This window comes from Lactuca sativa, chromosome 1 (genome assembly GCF_002870075.4).
Source record: "Lactuca sativa cultivar Salinas chromosome 1, Lsat_Salinas_v11, whole genome shotgun sequence".
NCBI lineage: Eukaryota > Viridiplantae > Streptophyta > Magnoliopsida > Asterales > Asteraceae > Lactuca > Lactuca sativa.
The window spans coordinates 52,021,604-52,041,702 of NC_056623.2; the positions used below are offsets into that span (position 1 = coordinate 52,021,604).

At 33.9% G+C, this 20,099-nt stretch overlaps 2 protein-coding genes across 2 annotated transcripts; one reads left to right on the plus strand and one right to left on the minus strand.

Annotated features, from left to right (window-relative positions):
- The first annotated feature begins 4,130 nt into the window (after positions 1 to 4,130).
- LOC111911903 (RNA-dependent RNA polymerase 6) lies at positions 4,131 to 9,264 on the plus strand. Its single transcript, XM_023907653.2, has 3 exons — positions 4,131 to 4,346; positions 5,088 to 7,904; positions 8,213 to 9,264. The coding sequence occupies exons 2-3, from the start codon at positions 5,181 to 5,183 to the stop codon at positions 9,086 to 9,088; spliced, it is 3,600 nt and encodes a 1,199-aa protein (XP_023763421.1). The 5' UTR covers positions 4,131 to 4,346; positions 5,088 to 5,180; the 3' UTR covers positions 9,089 to 9,264.
- A 7,817-nt stretch (positions 9,265 to 17,081) lies between these two features.
- Positions 17,082 to 18,553, minus strand: LOC111911902 (ethylene-responsive transcription factor WIN1). Its single transcript, XM_023907652.3, has 2 exons — positions 18,326 to 18,553; positions 17,082 to 17,720 (listed from the first exon to the last, which is right to left on the minus strand). The coding sequence occupies exons 1-2, from the start codon at positions 18,406 to 18,408 to the stop codon at positions 17,204 to 17,206; spliced, it is 600 nt and encodes a 199-aa protein (XP_023763420.1). The 5' UTR covers positions 18,409 to 18,553; the 3' UTR covers positions 17,082 to 17,203.
- Positions 18,554 to 20,099: the final 1,546 nt, after the last annotated feature.

The following is a 20,099-nucleotide window of genomic DNA, read 5'->3' on the forward strand; positions in this document are numbered from 1 at the left end:
AAATTTATGAATATGGTTCTATGGTAAATATAGGCGGTGGAGTACGTGGCGGTGATTTGAGAGTTTGAACTTATCACTTCAACTCGACAGTTGTGAGGTGAGTTTTCCTCACTATACTCAAGGGTCTAAGGCACCAAGGCCGGTCCTTTGGATTGTCATCCTGATATATTATATGCTGAGTATTGTATGATCTGTTAGATCAGTATCCTGTTAGATAGGATTGTATATGCTGTTATGATCCATTAGATCAATATCCTAGTAGATAGGATGTTATATGCGGTTATGATCTGTTAGATCGGTTTGTTGGTTTATAGATTGGTATGTGGTTATTTGTTATATGTGCACATGTTTGATTAGGGGTTGAGGCTTTTATGCTTTGTGCTAAAGCCAATAGACCTGGGCATTCCAACCCGATGGTCGTGGGCCGTGAGTATTCCATCCCCAGGATGACTGAATTCGTAATATGTGGGGATTCCAACCTATTGTTGTAGGCCTGGGGTATTCCATCATGAGTATGATTGGACCCATAGTATGTTGGCATTCCAACTGGATGGTTGAGGGCATAGGGTATTCCAATCCGATGGTTGACTGGACCCATAACATGTTGTTTGTGATTATATGAGTATTGTTGTGTGTATGAGTGTTTTGGGGGAACTCACTAAGCTTTGGGCTTACAATTTCAGATTTGGTTTCAGGTACATCAGATGATCGCGGGAATGCAAAGGCGTGATCATACAACTCCTCATGTTTATGACTTGTTTCTGGGATACTTTGATATTATACTATTTTGAAAACAAGTTTTGTAATAATTAATGGTTTTGAAAAAGTTTAAATTTGGCATGATTTTTATGGGTGTTACATTTTCATCTTGTTTTCACTTGGGTTATGTTTGGTAACTCTAAACTAATTTACTTTTCTTTAATCTTAGTCATGTTAGACTAAGTTTATCTTTGGTTGATGTTGGTTTAATCCATGGACGACTAATCATTTTGAAGATAACTTATGGACTTGTGGTTGCAGTTTATGGAAGTAATTTCTAGTTAAACATCTTTTCTATGTTTGTTTGTCTTTAATGATGAGTTTATGAATGAATATTTGATTTGTTTTCATTTCAATTAGGCCACATAAATATTTCTTCCATAATGGTAATGCAAACATTTGATTACTTTTTGGACTTCGTGACTCTTAAAACTTAATCCTAATTGCTTTTCACAAAATTACATACTTCAGTGACTTTGTAACTTTAATTAAGGAAATGTACTGTAAGCTTCTCTAGCCATCTTAATAACAAAGAAGAGTTGAAGTGATTTATGCTTATAAATTACTATAACCAATTTAAATGAAATCAGAAACATTGCACCATAACATCTAATGACAAGTTAACTAATTGTATATGTGGTGAATACCAATCTCAATCTTTCTCTTCTTGATTAAACTGAAATCTTTACTTGTTTACTTGATATTTTTATATCTTAGTATAACCTTAGTTTCTTTAAAACAACCAAAAGATCAAAACCCCATTTTTAACTTTTATTTTTGTTTTGCAAGTATTTGAACAAAGATATTTTTTTAGAATTATAAATTGAACCAATCTCTGTGGATACGATCTTTTTGTCACTATACACTATTTTAGTGTGCAAGATTTATAATATTTATTTTGTTGGCTTCGACAACCATCATGGTGATACCCACATTCTTTATTAAAATCTTTATATTTAAGTTAATAATAAAAAATATTAAAATTTCAATAGGGTAATTTAGTCATTTCAAATCATTTAGAGACCAAAACCGCAACAAAAACCATATTTGAAGGACGGTCCGAATGAAAAATTAAATTTAAGGACAAAACTTGCATATTAGACCGAACCACAAGGACGAGTCATGTAACTTACTCAACACTATTAAAATATGTACCAAATCTTTATCAATAAGCATGAGTAGGGATATCAAAAACTCTATGGGACCCCGACTCCGTATAGAATAAATTAAAAAAAAAAACAAGGACGGAGTCGGGATTAAACCGAATTTTATGTATACAAAAAAGATTATCAACCCCCAAACGAGTTTCTATTAGCAACCATTGCAAATTAACACCTTGAAGATTAACTAGCAGGGGCCTCAGAGTCAAATAGAGTTAAGAAAGGGTAAAACCAAAAAAAAATATTAATCATCAACACATCAACTCCATCATTTAAGCCTCTTCACACTTGTTTTAGAAATTCTTCAAACTTGTTCTTAGATAACATTTTTTATTTGAACAAAAAATCTAATCTACTTTTAAGTTATTCATAATTCCACCTATGTTTCATACGTGACATGAACCTCGACCTCAACGAATGATGATAACACTTGATACCGTCATCTCGCTAGAAACATTTGGTTTAGATCACATCAAACCAGGAATTACATCATGTGGCCTAGGGCACATCAGTGGGTCTAACCCTTTGATACATTTGGGCTTTGAACCAAATTGGGGACAAGACCAAAACCTCTTGCATTGTTGCGATCCGTCCAAGATGTCATGGTTACAATTGGGCCTTCCGAACAAATCACCATTTTGGTGATCATATTTTCTAGGAAGAGGGTCCAACTATGTGCAAAAAGAAAAGACAATAATGATTTAAAATTGAAGGTTTATGTTACATTAAAATCCTAAGTGAAGGGAGAGTAAAGAAACAAAGAAAGTACCCTGATATGTGAGGCATATGCTTAGACTAAAGGGAAAATGACTCTTGAGGGTAATTAACTTTTGCGTTTGTACTCATTTGGTCCCTTTTTTTTGTATTCAATATACCATCGAACTTGTTGTTGGTGTTTACCAATTACCATAGCCCTTTTGACCGGCTTTTGACCTGTGATAGCCGGTCAAAGAGTTATGGTGAACACAAACAACAAGTTCGATGGTATATTGAGTACAAAAAAAGGAAAGGGACCAAATGAGAACAAACGCAACAGTTGGTTACCCTCCTGATTCATTTTTTTCTTTACTCATTTACAACAAATCTCACATCATCTCCTACTGATATTAATGACTTTATGAGATTCATTCTTGCTTCTCTTTAAAACATAACCTACGAAAGGACATTATTCAAACATGTACAACTTTGTAATGCACTTGAATATTTATTAGGGGAATCTTGACTAAGCAGGTGCATTTCATGACTACATTTACATTTGCAATCAAATGATTTATCGTATCATGGATTCTAGACAAGTCTACAAACGAGTGGACTCACAAGTGCTGTGATTTTTGAGTTTACTTAGCTTTAAGATCGAACTCATGGGATAAGATACAACATCAATATGTACAATATCATGCTACTTTTGTAGACACATCACCATAATATTGTACATATTGATGTTGTATCTTATCCCATGAGTTCGATCTTAAAGCTAAGTAAACTCAAAAATCATAGCACTTGTGATTCCACTCATTTGTAGACTTGTCTAGAATCCATGATACGATAAATCATTTGATTGGAAATGTAAATGTAGTCATGAAATGCGCCTGCTTAGTCAAGATTCCCCTAATAAATATTTAAGTGCATTACAAAGTTGTACATGTTTGAATAATGTCCTTTCGTATGTTATGTTTTGAAGAGAAGCAATAATGAATCTCATAAAGTCATTAATATCAGTAGGAGATGATGTGAGATTTGTTGTAAATGAGTAAAGGGAAAATAAATCAGGAGGGTAACCAACTGTTGCGTTTGTTCTCATTTGGTCCCTTTCCTTTTTTTTGTACTCAATATACCATCGAACTTGTTGTTTGTGTTCACCATAACCCTTTGACCGGCTATCACAGGTCAAAAGCCGGTCAAAAGGGCTATGGTAATTGGTAAACACCAACAACAAGTTCGATGGTATATTGAATACAAAAAAAAGAAAATAGACCAAATGAGTACAAACGCAAAAGTTAATTACCCTCAAGAGTCATTTTCCATAGACTAAACGGTAAAAAACAAATAGAGTTGGTCTTAGGAAGCAAATGTAGAAGTCTTTGAAATCACACGAGCATCCACATACAAAATAGGACCGAACATGTGACTATTTTTCAAAACAAAGGGACCATTTGTATAATTTAGTAAAAATTAGGTGATTATTTTCGGTATTTTTCTCTCGTCTGTATTCCCATTTTTGGTGAAAGAGAGAACCCATTCCCGCGTGAGTATCACAAAAAAGAATCAGTTGTCCTCTCTCTATTATATTCTAATAAGGACAATCACCAGTCTGTTTGCTTTTCTTCATCAATCCATTGCCTTTTGATCGCATTCAGTTTAATTGTTTCTCAGTGTATCATTCGCTTTCTGAAATGGGTTTCATCATTTCTCACAAATGAACTAAAGGTTAGTGGGAAATCCATGATTTAGGGTTCGATTATGAGAATTTTCCAGTATTCTACTTCTTGATTGTTGATTGTTTTTACTGCGATTGAGAGTTGGGCCCTGATCATAAAACTTCGAATCAGAAAGTTGTTTCTTTTCTGGGTTTTCAATTTGCGTGCAGTGATGGTGAGGCGCAATGAAAGAAGGGTTTAATTAATAATCTGATTTCATTACTCTCGCCGTTCCATATTTTATGCGATTTGGCCTTTGAATGTCAAATACTACATTTCAAACTACTAGTTTCATGAATTATGCTTAATCCATGGTTTCTTGAATGTTTTAATGTTGATACCTTTTCTTTCTTTCTTTTTTATAAGTAAAGAAGTAAAAAAATCGACTAACCTAGTATAAACCCTTGTTTGATGATTCTTTTTATGTTAATGATAAACACCAACTGTTAGTCGATCTCTTCTACTACAACTTCGACCTCTTTGATGATTTATACATCTTTGACATCCTTTGTAGTTATGAACACAAGGCGTTTGATGAAATTCCCCAATGAGAGTATCAATCTTTACACACATTATATTTGTTCATTTTGCTTTTTAGTATTGGGGGCTTATATGCTACATGTATTTTCGAATATGCTTAACCTTTTACCTTTCTACAAAATTTTCCTGCTTTTCATCTAAGAAGAAAACTATATTACTTACATAATAAAGATGAATTAACACTTGTGAGTTTGGTGTAAATCATTTGCAGGTTTGACGTTTTATTAACACTTGCATGATCCAAGAAAGAAGCCCTTTCTTATAAAGTTCCAAACTTTACACTCAAACATCTTTAAAGAAAAAAATGGAGTCTGAGAGAAGTGACAAGGAACTAGTGGTTACACAAGTCAGTATAGGAGGGTTTGATAATAATATCACTGCAAAGAGGCTTTTGGACTACATTGAAGCAAAAGCAGGACAAGTTTGGAGGTGTAGGCTAAAAAAATCTTCAACACCTCCCGACACTTACCCTGAATTTGATGCTGACCTGGAAAACATTCAAAAACTGAATGATTATGAGAAAGTAGAGCCCCATGCTTTTGTCCATTTCGTTGACCCTGATTCAGTCAACTCTATAAAAGAAGCTGAAGGCAAATGTGAACTTGTTCTGGACAACAACTATTTAAAGGTCAACTTAGGGCCCGAAAATCCTTACCGAATGAACCAACGTAGAAGGACGAAAACGCCCTTCAAGTTGTCAAATGTGGTTCTGGAAATCGGGCTGTTAGCTAGCCGGGATAAGTTTTTAGTAGGCTGGAGAGGGCCTTCTTCTGGGCTTGACTTTCTGATTGACCCGTTTGACTGTAGTTGTAAGTTTCTCTTTACCAAAGACACAGCTTTCTCTTTTAAAGGTACAAAAGATCATGCTGTGATTAAATGCAACTACAAAGTGGAATTTTTAGCAAGAGATGTGAATGATATCAAAGAGTACATGGATTATTCACAGGCATCTCAGGTGTTAGTTTTCCAGTTAGCTTCAGCTCCTCTGATCTCCTACAGAACAGCAGATGATGACATTGCTATTACACACCCATCTGAAATGTTGGATGATGATGATCCCTGGATCCGGACCACTGATTTCACGCCAGGTGGCGCGATTGGGAGATGCAACACCTACCGTATTTTGATCCGGATCCGTGATGTCCCAAAAGTGAAAAAAGCTTTGGAGTTTCTTAAAGAACAAAGGGTACACATCGATCACCCTACAAGAAATCTAAAAGTTGAAAACGAACCAGATTTCGGATCCCCTTTGCGGGACCCGTTTTTCTGCATTCAATACAAGATGGACATACCCTTCAAAGTCTTGTTTTTGGTGAATGCTGTGTTAAATAAGTGCATCATTAATCAACATCAATTCACAGAAAAGGTATTCGATTTACTTAGGGACGCGAAAGAGGAGGTGACTGTTGCTGCCTTAAAACACATCTGCTCTTACCGTAGACCTGTGTATGATGGATTTACACGGGTCAAAATCGTTCAAGAATGGCTGATGAACAACCCTAAACTCATTGATGAAGAAGGAGGACAAAAGGATATCATTGAAGTGAGAAGATTGATCATTACTCCAAGTAAAGCCTATTGTTTGCCTCCAGAAGTTGAACTTTCAAACCGTGTTCTTCGACACTATCGCGATGTTTCTGATCGGTTTTTACGTGTCACCTTCATGGATGAAGGTATGAGAACATTAAACAACCATGTTCTCAATTTCTACCCTGCTCCCATTGTAAAAGACATAACATCGAGTTTTATAGCACAAAAAACAACCATGTTTAGACGTGTGAAGAACATTTTGAGTCAAGGGTTTTACTTATGTGGGCGAAAATACTCTTTCTTGGCTTTTTCTGCAAATCAATTACGTGATCGATCCGCATGGTTTTTTGCTGAAAAAGACAAGCTTACTTGTAAAGATATAATCTCTTGGATGGGGAAATTCAATAACAAAAATGTCGCGAAATGTGCTGCAAGAATGGGACAATGCTTTTCATCAACATACGCGACAGTTGAGGTCCCAAGACATGAGGTCGATTTGGAACTCGAAGACATTAAAAGAAACGGGTATACATTCTCAGATGGGGTCGGGAAAATTTCTCCTGAACTTGCCCTTGAAGTTGCTGAAAAACTACAATTGAAAGACAATCAACCATGTGCATATCAGATTAGATATGCAGGGTGTAAAGGGGTAGTTGTGTGGTGGCCTGATAAAAAAGGAGATAATATAAAACTTTCTTTAAGGCCAAGTATGAATAAATTCGAATCTGATCACACAGTTCTTGAAATATGTTCTTGGACTAGGTTACAACCCGGGTTTTTAAACAGACAGATTATAACTTTACTTTCGGCTTTGAATGTGGAAGATGATATCTTTTGGAATATGCAAATGAAAATGGTGAAGAAGTTGAACTTAATGCTTACAGACACTGATGTTGCATTTGATGTCCTCACAGCTTCATGTGCTGAAAGTGGAAACACAGCTTCGATAATGTTGGGTGCGGGTTTTAAACCTCAAAGTGAGCCTCATCTTAGGGGGATGTTAAGTAGTATTCGAGTTGCTCAACTTGAAGATTTGAGGGAAAAATCAAGAATTTTTGTGCAAGATGGAAGGTGGTTAATGGGGTGTTTGGATGAATTGGGTGTTCTTGAACAAGGTCAGTGTTTTATTCAAGTATCGAATCCGTCTGTTGAGAATTGTTTTGCGAAACACGGGTCAAGGTTTTGTGATACAGATAGGAATTTGAAGGTGATTGAGGGTAATGTGGTAATTGCAAAAAACCCGTGTCTTCATCCGGGTGATGTTAGGGTTTTGAAAGCAGTGAATGTTCCGGGACTGGAACATCTTTTCGATTGTTTGGTGTTTCCCCAGAAGGGTGATAGGCCCCACACGGATGAAGCTTCGGGAAGCGATCTTGATGGGGATCTCTATTTCGTTACCTGGGATGAAATGCTTATCCCACCTAGTAAAACAAGCTGGCCACCAATGGAGTATACTGCTGCCGAAGCTAAACAGTTGCCACGCGATGTTAAACACTCGGTAACTTTTTGATATACCCATTTTAACCTTCTGGTTGCTTTAGCTTTTGATATGCTGTATTGGGTATCGAGGAAGTTTTTCAAGGGCAAAACGGTCATTTTTTTTTCTTAAATGGTTCCATGGTGTACCACCTTTTTGATTGACTTTCACTTTGCTCTTTAAACATAGCAGTTCTCGAAAGCTGAAATTGATATGATTTTTTTTGGAAAATACATACTTTAATAAGTTGAAAATTAGTAAAAGTCAAACCCCATTGGTTTTTGACCTTATGAATCTAAATCTACATTTTTACTTTTTCTTCCCAACAGGACATAATAGAGTTTTTCACAAAGAACATGGTGAACGACAGTCTTGGAACAATTTGCAACGCGCATGTGGTCCATGCTGACATGAGCGATTACGGAGCTCTGGATGAAAAATGCGTAAAACTGGCAGAACTAGCCGCCACAGCCGTCGATTTCCCAAAAACCGGGAAGATTGTCAGCATGCCACCTCAGCTGAGACCAAAGCTATACCCTGACTACATGGGTAAAGAAAGTTTCCAATCTTACAAATCCAAAAAAATCCTCGGGAAACTCTATCGCCAAATCAAAGACGTTTACAACGATGATGTCATGCCGTCTTCAGAGCTTCACATCCTCCCAACCCATGTTCCATATGACAAAGATCTTGAGATTCTAGAAGCTTCAAACTTTATAAAAGAGGCATGGGGATCTAAGCTATCATATGACAGACAACTAAACGGTCTTCTCGGACAGTACAAGGTGGCCCGTGAAGAAGAAATTGTCACGGGTCATATATGGTCAATGCCAAAACACAGTAGCAAGAAACAAGGGGAAATGAAAGAAAGAATCAAGCATGCTTATAGCGCGTTAAGGAAAGACTTCCGGAAGGTGTTTGACCATTTAGGTCCTGAGTTTGACCAGCTTCCGGAAGAAGAGAGAAACGTGATGTTTGAGAGAAAGGCGTCGGCTTGGTACCAGGTTACTTATCATCCGGATTGGGTTAAGGAATCATTGGATTTGCAAGAACCTGATGGGGGAAGTGAAACTGTGAATTTGAGTTTTGCATGGATTGCAGCTGATTATCTTGCGAGAATTAAGATTAAGAAAAGGGGAAAAGGAGACGGGAATTCGTGTAAACCGATTGATTCGCTTGGCCGATATCTTGCTGACCGCATGTGATTTAGTTGCTGTTACTGTTACATACTTTTGGCTGCAAGACCACTCTGCCACTTTCTCCCTGAATCAAGGTGTTGGTTTTTCTTTATTAATGCAATGAAATCATGTTCAATATTATATATATTTAAAGGTGAGACCTAATGAAAAATCAAAAGTCGTATTTTTCTGACTTTTTTCTATTTAATTGTTTTTTTATACATAAAGTATAAAAAATGATAACAATCCCTATTTAACTATTTTAGTTTTCTAAAAAATATTGAGGATAGATTACAGTCGAATTGGTGAAGTTTGTCGTAGTTGTTATCTTGACTTATCAAAGTTGACTCGGTCTATGTTCGTATAGATTTTTTTCAAACTTGGATTGATGGCCGAGCAAGATTACCCAATGGGCAGGCAATCAACTGCAACAATCAATGTCTTGTTAACTTCTGTTTTTAACTGTCACAAAATGAACGGATCACTTTAATTTCAAACATAAAATAGTTTGCTAATTAATAAAAGAAAAAAAAGCAAATGTACTTAAAATTTATCCATATAAGACATCTGTTCATATAATTTAGATAAAATTTAGATTTTTCAATTATAAATGTCATAAGAACAACAACAATTGAGTAGTGAGATTGTTTCTGTAGATATTGGATTGGAATGTTTTTTTTTTTCCTAGACGAGGGTATGGACCAAATAATTTTTTAGGAGGTCCGTAATATGAAAAATATAAAAATAAAGAACATTTCACGTTTGAAATTAAAAAAATAAAAATATAAAAAATACTTTAATTGTAGTACAATGAATAATCAGCTTTTGAAAATGTTTTGAACCAAAAACCGATGTTGATCCACGCTAGTCAGATCCAAGTACAGTTTTCTGGGGTTGTCGGCAAGGACCATTTGTCATGGTATGAGACTATGAGTATGGTTTATAAATATAATAAAATAACTTTTAGTGTTAAATATAGGAAAATTTGGTTTGAAGAAATGACAATTGGCAAATGGGTATATTGCATATAATTTTTATTTTTTATTTTTTTACATATTGGCTTGCTGTGTGACTGTGTGTGGTCCTTTTCCATGCCTTTATTGATATATGGTTGGTAAGGCATTTCCTTAAACATCCCAATCAACACCTACCACGTGTATATGCACCATGTGTAGTTTCCTTCGCTTCATTTTACGCCATTAAATCCAAACGGTGACATTTTTACAAAGGACAAATGCAACCAAGAACAAGTTTTTACTTTAATGACTCAGACATTTAAATACATAACACTTACAAATCGATAAATAAGATCCAACCCTCCAAAACGTGTTTTCAAATAGCAAATCATCGAAGCCTGGACGATTATATGGAAATCAAAATACTTTTGCACGACATTATAACCTCCAAACTGTAAGTTGTTCAATATTCTTGTCGATTTCTTGTTAGATTCCTTGTTAGATGTTCACATTTTTTTTTGTGAATTCTATTTCTCTTTCACAGCTCATTAAATGGCATCTTGTCCCATGAAATTTAATATCAATAGTGAAAATATGGACGAGAGTAAGGTAAAATACCATGATAATGACCATGAAAGTGGGGTCTCATTAGATGTTGAAATAGATGGAGGCTTTACGAGGTTTCATGAGAAACACTCAAAATGATACACATTTACATCTATTACATGACAACAAAATGTTGAACGGTGTGGTGCTGTTGTAGGGAAGGGTGTACAAAAGTGATGGACCATATAGTAACCTTGATGAAGAGTTTGGCATGAATGGTGCAACAATGAAGTTCTTAACATTGAATACAATGAAAAAAAGGAAGCATGGAACCTTATGAGGCAAATCAAGTGAGATATGAGACCCTTGAACAATTGAAGTTTTCTTTGAAGAATTATGTTGTGGTTAATGGTTACCCTTTGCAATTTACAATGTCTGAAAATTATGAAGTTCAAGTTAGTGTTGCAAAACAAAGATGGTAAAACATAAATAAATAGTTTCCAAACAATTCTTAAAGCTAAATATTGATGAAAATCGCATCTAACTCTTCTTTGGATCCAACATATGAAAAATAGAAGTCCAACTTATCTTTCGACAAAAGCGCTCAAAAACTAATTCTTGCGTTTACATTAGGGGCGGAGTTTTTTTTTTTTGGTTTTTGGGAGGAGGGGGGGGGGGGGGGGGGGGAGTATTAGAAACTACGTTCTTACATATAAAAAACCATTTTTTCACCAATTAAACACCAAAATTATCTACAATTACCAATCTTATCGTTCTATTGATTTTCATTATGAGTTTCTTCATCATAAACCTTTCGTTTGAAAAAACACTAAATGATTTTCATTTTTCCCATGAAATGATTGTATCAATAAAAACAAAATTGAAATCATCATCTCATAAACTAACAAGCAAAATTCTGCAACAATTTCTCTAACACAACAATGCTCCTAAATTAAATTCAATATTCATCTATCATAACAAAATTATGCAATAATTTATCTAACAATGCTCTTAAATTATGTAAAATTTATCTAACAATAAACAATTTATCTAACAATCTAAAATCATTATGATTTATGAACATAAAAATAAGGGGGCTGAAATCAAGACAAAAGAACACTGAATAGGAGAAGAGAGAAGAGATAAATAGAGAGAACTGAGAATTGAGAACATACCTAAGCAGGGAGGGGCAATGAATCATATCAACGAAGGATGGAGTGACAACGACTCAACGAGGGTTATTGGGTTAGAGTTTGAGCGACGATTGTTAACAATTTGTTAGTTCGTTTGACTTTTTGCTCTTCTGGTTCAGACTGCACACGGGAGCCACAACCCAATTTTAAAATATTTACGCCTATTATGCATAAAAAATATTGGTCCATTGACTATTCTAATAAAAAAATAACGGGGGCCACAACCCCCCTAGCCTTAATAAAAGATGCGCCATGGTTAACACGATTCGTGTACTAGGCTAAGAAACACACGACTTGTGTAAACCGAAAAGTACATTGCTCTTTCTTGCAATTCAGGCAAAGTTTGTTGCTATTTTTAGCATCTGACCCAATTACACAACATGTTTAAATACAAACCAAAACACACGAACCATGTAATCTTCAAAGTACATTGCTTCTTTTTCTTCATTTCAAAACCCACAAACCATGTAGTGTGTGTTTTCTTAAGAAGTAAAATATATGCTGAAGAAGTGTTGGACCAAAAGTCAACAATGTGTTGAATATCAAAATAAATAGAAAAACAATCAAACCAAAAAATAATATTTAGAATTATATGTCGACTAGTTGAAATCATCATCTCATAAAAACAAAATGCTCCTAACACAACAAGCAAAATTATGCAACAAGCAAAATTTTGTATCAATAAAAACAAAATTGAAATCATCATCTCATAAACCAACAAACAAAATTCTACAACAATTTCTCTAACACAACAATGCTCCTAACCTAAATTCAATATTCATATATCATAACAAAATTATGCAATAACTTATCTAACAATGCTCCTAAATTATGTAAAATTATCTAACAATATGAAATCATTATGATTTATGAACATTAAAATCAGGAGGGCTGAAATCAAGACAAAAGAACACTGAATAGGAGAAGAGAGAAGAGATAAATAGAGAGAACTGAGAATTGAGAACATACCTGAGCAAGGAGGGGCGATGAATCATATCAACGAAGGATGGAGTGACAACGACTCAACGAGGGTTATTGGGTTAGAGTTTGAGCGATGATTGTTGACGATTTGTTAGTTCGTTTGACTTTTGCTCTTACTCTTCTGGTTCAGACTGCACACGGGGGCCATAACCCAAGTTTAAAATATTTAAGCCTATTATGCATAAAAAAAATATTGGTCCATTGACTATTCTAATAAAAAAAAATAAGGGGGGCCACAGGCCCCCTACCCTTAATAAAGATGCGCGATAGTTAACACGATTCGTGTAATAGGCTAAGAAACACACGACTTGCGCAAACCGAAAAGTACATTACTCTTTCTTGCAATTCAGGCAAAGTTTGTTGCTATTTTTAGCATCAGACCCAATTACACAACATGTTTAAATACAAACCAAAACACACGAACCATGTATTCTTCAAAGTACATTGCTTCTTTTTCTTCATTTCAAAACCCATGAACCACGTAGTTTGTATTTTCTTAAGAAGTAAAATATATGCCAAAGAAGTGTTAGACTAAAAGTCAACAATGTGTTGAATATCGAAATAGATAGAAAAATAATCAAACCAAAAAAATAATATTGAGATTATATGTCGACTAGTTGCAAATAATTGATTCAGTTATTATTATTAATTTTCGAGTATCACAATATTGTCCGTTTTAAGTTGTATTTATTAACTACAACTACCGTATCACAATGTGTAAGTTTGGTCAATCTCTAGTATTCACTAAAGTCTTTAAAGTTTAAAGGTTTAACAAGAAAAAAAACTTATAACACATTTACCCATTAAATTTTCAATACAATCTGCATAAAGAAAAAATATATGTGTTTTTTTAAGTGTGTATGCTAAATTTTTTTATTTATGTAAATAAAGTTAAATTAAATAAAATCATATGAGTAACCATATCATATCATTACTCATTACCATCACCACCATCCTTACCATCTTCGAAAACCATTATGTTGCAAAAATCAATAAGAACACTGTTCAAATTCAAAACAAAATCAACCAAGAACAAACAACAATCCAAAACAAAAACAAATTGAAAAAAACAAGAAAAATTAAATAGAAAACTTGAAAATTCGATAAAAAACAAACCAAAAACCCAAATCGAATTTTTTTAAACTAATTAAAAAAAAAGTTGACAAACTTTAGAAGCTATAGAGTAATAAATGTCTTCCAATTCTGCAAGCTATTTTTACATCTTTTGTAAAACCAAGGTTGTAAATGTCGTTCGGCGGTAGCTTGGCGGTCGACTGATGATAAACGATTAATCGGACTAGGCCGAGATTAATCGGGAACCCTAAATTATTAATAAAATTATTTAAAAAAATAATATTTCGTAAAAAATTAAGTATTTGAAAATTAAAAAATTTAAAATTTTGTAAGAAAATTTTAATATAATATTTTACAATTTGATAACTTAAAATTTTGAAAATATAAAATTTTGGTCTAATATTTGAAAAATAATTTTTTTGAATTTTTAAAATTATAACCCGCCTATGACAGTCGAGACCGTCAAGGACCGTTAAACCCGAGTTTGACCGATTTTGACAAATTTCCGCTAAACACCCTAATCGCAATCAGTTCAAGGCCGCCAAACGATTAATTGCCGATTAATTATCGGCCGCCAAGGCCGATTTCTGCACCACTATGTAATACAAAACATTTTTTTTTTCTTTTTTATCTTTTAGTTTGTAAATATATATGGAGCCAATATTGCATCTTCAAAAGAAGAGACTCGATGAGGATAGACAGGGATGTATTGAGCCACAAGGGTGCGGGAAGTGAACTATGATACCATGTAAATATATGTGGAGTCTAAAATTGTTTTTTTTTTTTTTTTTTTTTCAAAAAAAACTTGTAGGGAAAGAGACTCCAACATATATAATCATTTATAACAACGTATCGCACCGATACAAGATACTCTAACATAATTTTTAAGAATTAAACATTTTATGCTTACATATTTTTACGACTCAATCAGAAATATTTTTTTTCCTTCCCCGATTTCCTGAAATTTACACGGAAGCTTTATCAACATCAAGCATATTGTCATCTTCAAATGTTCCTGCAACACTTTAAGATACGCACAAATATCGGATGCCATCATTTTATAAAAAAATGTCCTAAAAATATTGAAAATGTATGAAATTAAAATGTAAATGGAATGCAGCTACATGAAATAATAAATGTACTAGAAAATACATAAAATAATTTCACACTGATGTGACATAAAATATTAAAAGAACAACTTGTAAAACTTACTTGAAAACCTTCCGTGGAATTACTCGATCAGTGGGCAAAATGAATATACAATCTCAAATCGAAAAGAATTTAGTAGCTACTCTGACAGAAAGATTATATTGTTGTTGTGATGTTATTTTATTATTATTGAAAAAAGTGTCCAATCAATAGAATTTCGAAAGTTTTGAGATATTATTATTTTTGAATTGTGTCAAAATCCATTGTTTTGTGATTCTATTATCACTTTTTAGGCATTTTAGTGACTGGCCCTATAATATATCAAACTTAATACATTCCTTTTTTTTTAAATAATTGAGTGAGATCACCAAGATGTTGTATTAGGTTAGAGACTTAGATTGTTTTTCATTAATATAGAATGTGAAGATATCACATATCATCCTTTTTTTTTTTTTTTTTTTTATTTAATTCATGCTTTTTGTATTTTTGTCGGATTAGGTTCATAATTCTGTCTATTCCAATAACATTTCGTCGTCTCATGATCCACCACAAAGAAAATGTCATCTTCCAACTGTTTTAATGACACATAAGTTGGTTAGATCTCTAATGCAAACCACCACAAGAACATACACATGATCTTCTTTTGTCGGTTTATAGAGTACTTCCACTATGTGGACCATAAATTGTATCTAAAAGTTATAAAATTTTACTTGTGGCCTTGAATTATGGAGAGCTAGAGAATTGATTAGGATGATAGCTATATGGAGACTTTTCCATTGATGATATTGTAATCATAATAAAGAAGTAGGAACCATGAGAGGACATGAAATAGACCTCAGTAGGTGTATCTCACTATCATTTTCTAATTGAGAGGTCATGACCTAAATGTTTCATGTACTCATTTAATTTCAACTAGTAATTAAGGACCATTTTAGGAAACCATGTTTTAGAGGAAATAAAACGTGTTTTCTCTGAATATGATTGCAATCCTCTCTGATGCTTTAATTTAATCACGTTTTGTGCAACTAGATTGTCAAAATTATGTATCCACATCACACTAAATGTCAAACTCAACTTGATTCATTAATACTCATATATGATTAATATGTCATATTAAGAAGGTATGAACGTTGAAGTCAATAGTTTTCAAGTTGATTAATTATCATGAAAACGAAGTTCGATGCACTAATAAATGGTTTTGTGTTAACGATAAGGAATCAAAATTGTCACATAATACGTAAGAGTTAATTGTTGTTATGTATTGGCATTAAATGAGATGATAGTTTGGTGCATTAATCACAACAAATTTTAGAAACTTGTCTCATCTATAATGAAATCAACATTCTTTTCTGTTGTCTTTCAAACACTAGGGATTAACAAATATGATCAATTTATGTATATTGTTTTATAGTGCTTGAAGTATTACTATTTTCTAGTGGTTAGCTTTATATAGCCTTCATTAGGATCATATATATGCATATTAATAATGAAGAAGGTGAAGACACTATTAGGGATTGAGCCGTATTTGGTAATTCACTGTGATTTTCGGCCCTATACTCTTTAAAACTCATATAGCCTAACCTGAACATTTTCTATAAATGAACAACGATTGGGGATTTAGGGTTAAAGTTATTTCCTTTGTGGGGTTATCTAGGCCCTTGAACTTGCTATAAATTGCATCATAACCATCTTCTAACTATTCTTTTACTATCAAGATATATCTATTTTTATGATAAAAATTTCTATCTTCAACCTAAATCAGTCAAACTTTCAAGTTTTAGAAAGTACATAACTATACATACCTTAGTACCTATCCCTTTTTTAACACTAAAAAACAATGAAATTTAACATAAAACCCCTCAAGTTCTCACTTCTTTAGATATAAACATCTGAAGAAGTCAAAATCATATCACATAATTTGGTAAAGATCAATGTAGCCTTTTGTACTTTATGATAAAAGCTTATAGGCTTATTTTGTGAAACACTAACAACATCTTTTATAATTAAAATTACATCTTTTTACAAGGTACATTGATAAATCTCTCAACATCATGATTCATGAGTAGCTAGCTAGGTTTACCAACGGATAACTGTTTTTTGTGAAGGAATTGATGTCGTCTATACCTTCAAAGAATCCCGTAGGATTTTCTATATTATTCTTTTTACATATTCAAGAAAAATTATTCATCTCAAGAAAAGGAGGGATTTTCTTTGTAAAAATCCATAGAAAAGTTTGTTTCTTGCTAATTGTTGACTATACAAAGTGAAGGTGGAGTGGAATTCCAGTTTAGCAATTCTTCTATCATCTGCATGACCACCCTATTTTCTTCATCTATGTCATGATCACCTGAAGCACCGTCGTCCTCCACCACTGCCACCATTGGAGATATTGTTTCCTCCACCATCCCTTGATCTTTTCTCTTGCCACCAAGCTCCACCTTCATCACCCAACCTGAACCTGACCCTTTTCCAGGGCGTTTCTGCCATACTCCAATATGTGAATTATCACTATCAAGACGTAGACATGTGAGTGAAGGTGATGGATCCTTGCAGCATTTACGTAGTTTGGCAGCAAGTGTGGCTGCCGGAATCTCTGTCTGGCATGATGACGAAGAGTGGTGAACGTTGCCGGAAAGGTTCTTGTTGGTCGCCGGAAAATTTGTCTTTGCGCTTTGGCCGTTCATCAAAATGGCTGCTTGGTCATATGCCCTGGCTGCTGCCTCCGCCGTCTCAAATGTTCCTAGCCAAATCCTTCTCTTCCTGTTGTACAACTTGCATCAAAGTTTATACATCCATATCAATTATTACATAAATATTTTAACAAGTATATATGTATCAAAATCGACATTCGACAACTCGCACTATTTACATCCATATAATATCAATTATTGAATTGGAATTTATGAAACTCAAAATCACAAAAAGAATTTTTTTTTTTTATCATTTTATATTCTTAACTTCTACATTTAAATACCAGGATTTTTTTTACGCACATTCATTATACACATGCATATTATACACCACTAGATAAATGATCCACAAACAACGAACAAATTCGTTTGCAAAACAGTGACTAGTTACATTTGTAAAAAGTATGTTCCTTAAACACAATAAACTTTGAAAAAAGTGACTTATTATACATACGATGTTGATTTGTTTTCATTATAAAGAGCTAATATCAAGTGAGAAATTATTCCATAACTTCATATATATATATATATATATATATATATATATATATATATATATATATATATATATATATATATATATATATATATATATATATATATATATATAAGAAAATTATTGTAAAATATGATTGGTAAGTTATTAAAGAAAATGGAGAAAAATGGTGAACTTACAAGAGTGGGTGTCTGATCTCAGATACCCAAGACCCCCATTGCCTTTGCCTGACACCTCTGAACTTCTTCGACGATTGTGCCATGATAGATTAATATGCATGTAGTGTGGTTTGACAGAGGGAAGAATTTATAGGAGATGAGAAGTAGATGATCAAAGTCGGTATATTACTAGGAGAGGAGATGTGGGTAGGTATAGGCCATAGGGTTGGGGTAGGGTGGTTTGGCTTAGAGACACAAGATCGTATAGGGGATGATCAGAAGTTATAAAATAAAAGTTAAATAGTTTTGTAATAACTCGGTAGTATAACAAAGTTACACACCATTTACCGTGGATAAAAATTGAAATCTACCTATTTAATTTAAATATAACCTTTGTAATTGGGAGGTGATATTTTTATTTATATTTTTTATTGGGAAAATGACATAAATGTCCTACGAAGTTTCTAGCGTTGGTCAATTTAGTCTCTAAAGTATTTTTATTGCTTTACGAGGGCATAAACTAGTTTTTGTCGGATCTATTAAGTTATTTTGAAAAAATTGAAAGGGTAAACCGGATACCCCTTGCCACATAAGCATTTCTTAAGACACAATTTCCCTTGACCAAGGCATGTTGACCCATGTATGTGATAAATCATATTCCCTTCGTTCTTCAAATACTTAGAAACTGGATCTTACACAAATCTACAACAACGTTTTCCTGGTTCTTCCCTCCATTTCGTTCCTCATCCTTCACAAAATACCATAGTCCATGATCACCGCAAACTCTTGGCATGGGGCGGTGATTTTTGTGATCTGTCGAGTGATGGATGTAGCGGTGGTTGGACCTTTTGGTTTTAGATCGGAGATGTATCTCTTCATGAGAATCGTGAGGTTTTCACTCGGGTATTTCCTTACAAATTGAAGTAGCAATCTTCCTCGTCATCTAGGAAATTAGGGCTCCCTAATTTGACAAATCAATCCCAGTTACAGTTTTCAACAAGGGCATCCAAACACAACTATTAAGTCGGTTTGCTAAGAGGAGGGAAGGATTCAGGTAGGTAGTTCAGAAAGGAGGATGGATTTGGAAATGGAAGATGAAGGAAGGATTCAAGTAGTTCAAGAAGGAGAGAGCGATTTGGTGGTGAAGAAGAGAGAAAAAAAAATCAAAGAATATTTTTGCGTTGCATTCATTTAATTGATTATATTCTTTCTGTTTGAGATCTGATACGGAGATTAAGTACCTGATTATGTTTTTGATGATCTTGATAGACATGGATTTGCAACGGTAACACATGGGAGCGTTTATGTAAGTATGAGGGGAAGTGGAGTTGTAATGATGCAGAAAGGAGGTGATGACTCAAAGAAATCGAGTACTCCATGGATTCCAGATCCAGTTACAGGTTACTACAAGCCAGAGGGACAAACCTCCGTGAACAGATGTTGAAGCACAAAACTCGTGGATAACAAAGCAAACTCATTGAAATTCATCTCCAGAAAGGAGAATGGATTTGGAAATGGTAGAGGAGGGAATGATTCAGGTAGTTCAAGAGGGAGATAGTGATTTGGTGGTGAAGTAGAGAGAAGAAATGAAATATTTTCTCGTGATAAAACAAGAGAGTATGATGGGTTTGTGTTTGGATTAGGTAACAAAGAAATTGTCAAAATGTGATGTTAACTTTCCAATGACTGATGTGGCAAAAATAACTGACTTGACATTGAAACTGGCTAAAATAAGTTACGGTGACTAAAAAAATAAGTTGTTTCCTACCTTATGCTCCTATAAAGCAACACAAAT

Excerpts from the sequence above, each read along its gene's own strand:
- LOC111911903 (XM_023907653.2), top strand. The coding sequence starts at position 5,181 with ATGGAGTCTGAGAGAAGTGACAAGGAACTAGTGGTTACACAAGTCAGT. Across the intron at positions 7,905-8,212 it reads CACGCGATGTTAAACACTCG|GACATAATAGAGTTTTTCAC; the intron begins GTAACTTTTTGA and ends TCTTCCCAACAG.
- LOC111911902 (XM_023907652.3), bottom strand. The coding sequence starts at position 18,408 with ATGGCACAATCGTCGAAGAAGTTCAGAGGTGTCAGGCAAAGGCAATGG. Across the intron at positions 17,721-18,325 it reads GAGATCAGACACCCACTCTT|GAAGAGAAGGATTTGGCTAG; the intron begins GTAAGTTCACCA and ends GTTGTACAACAG.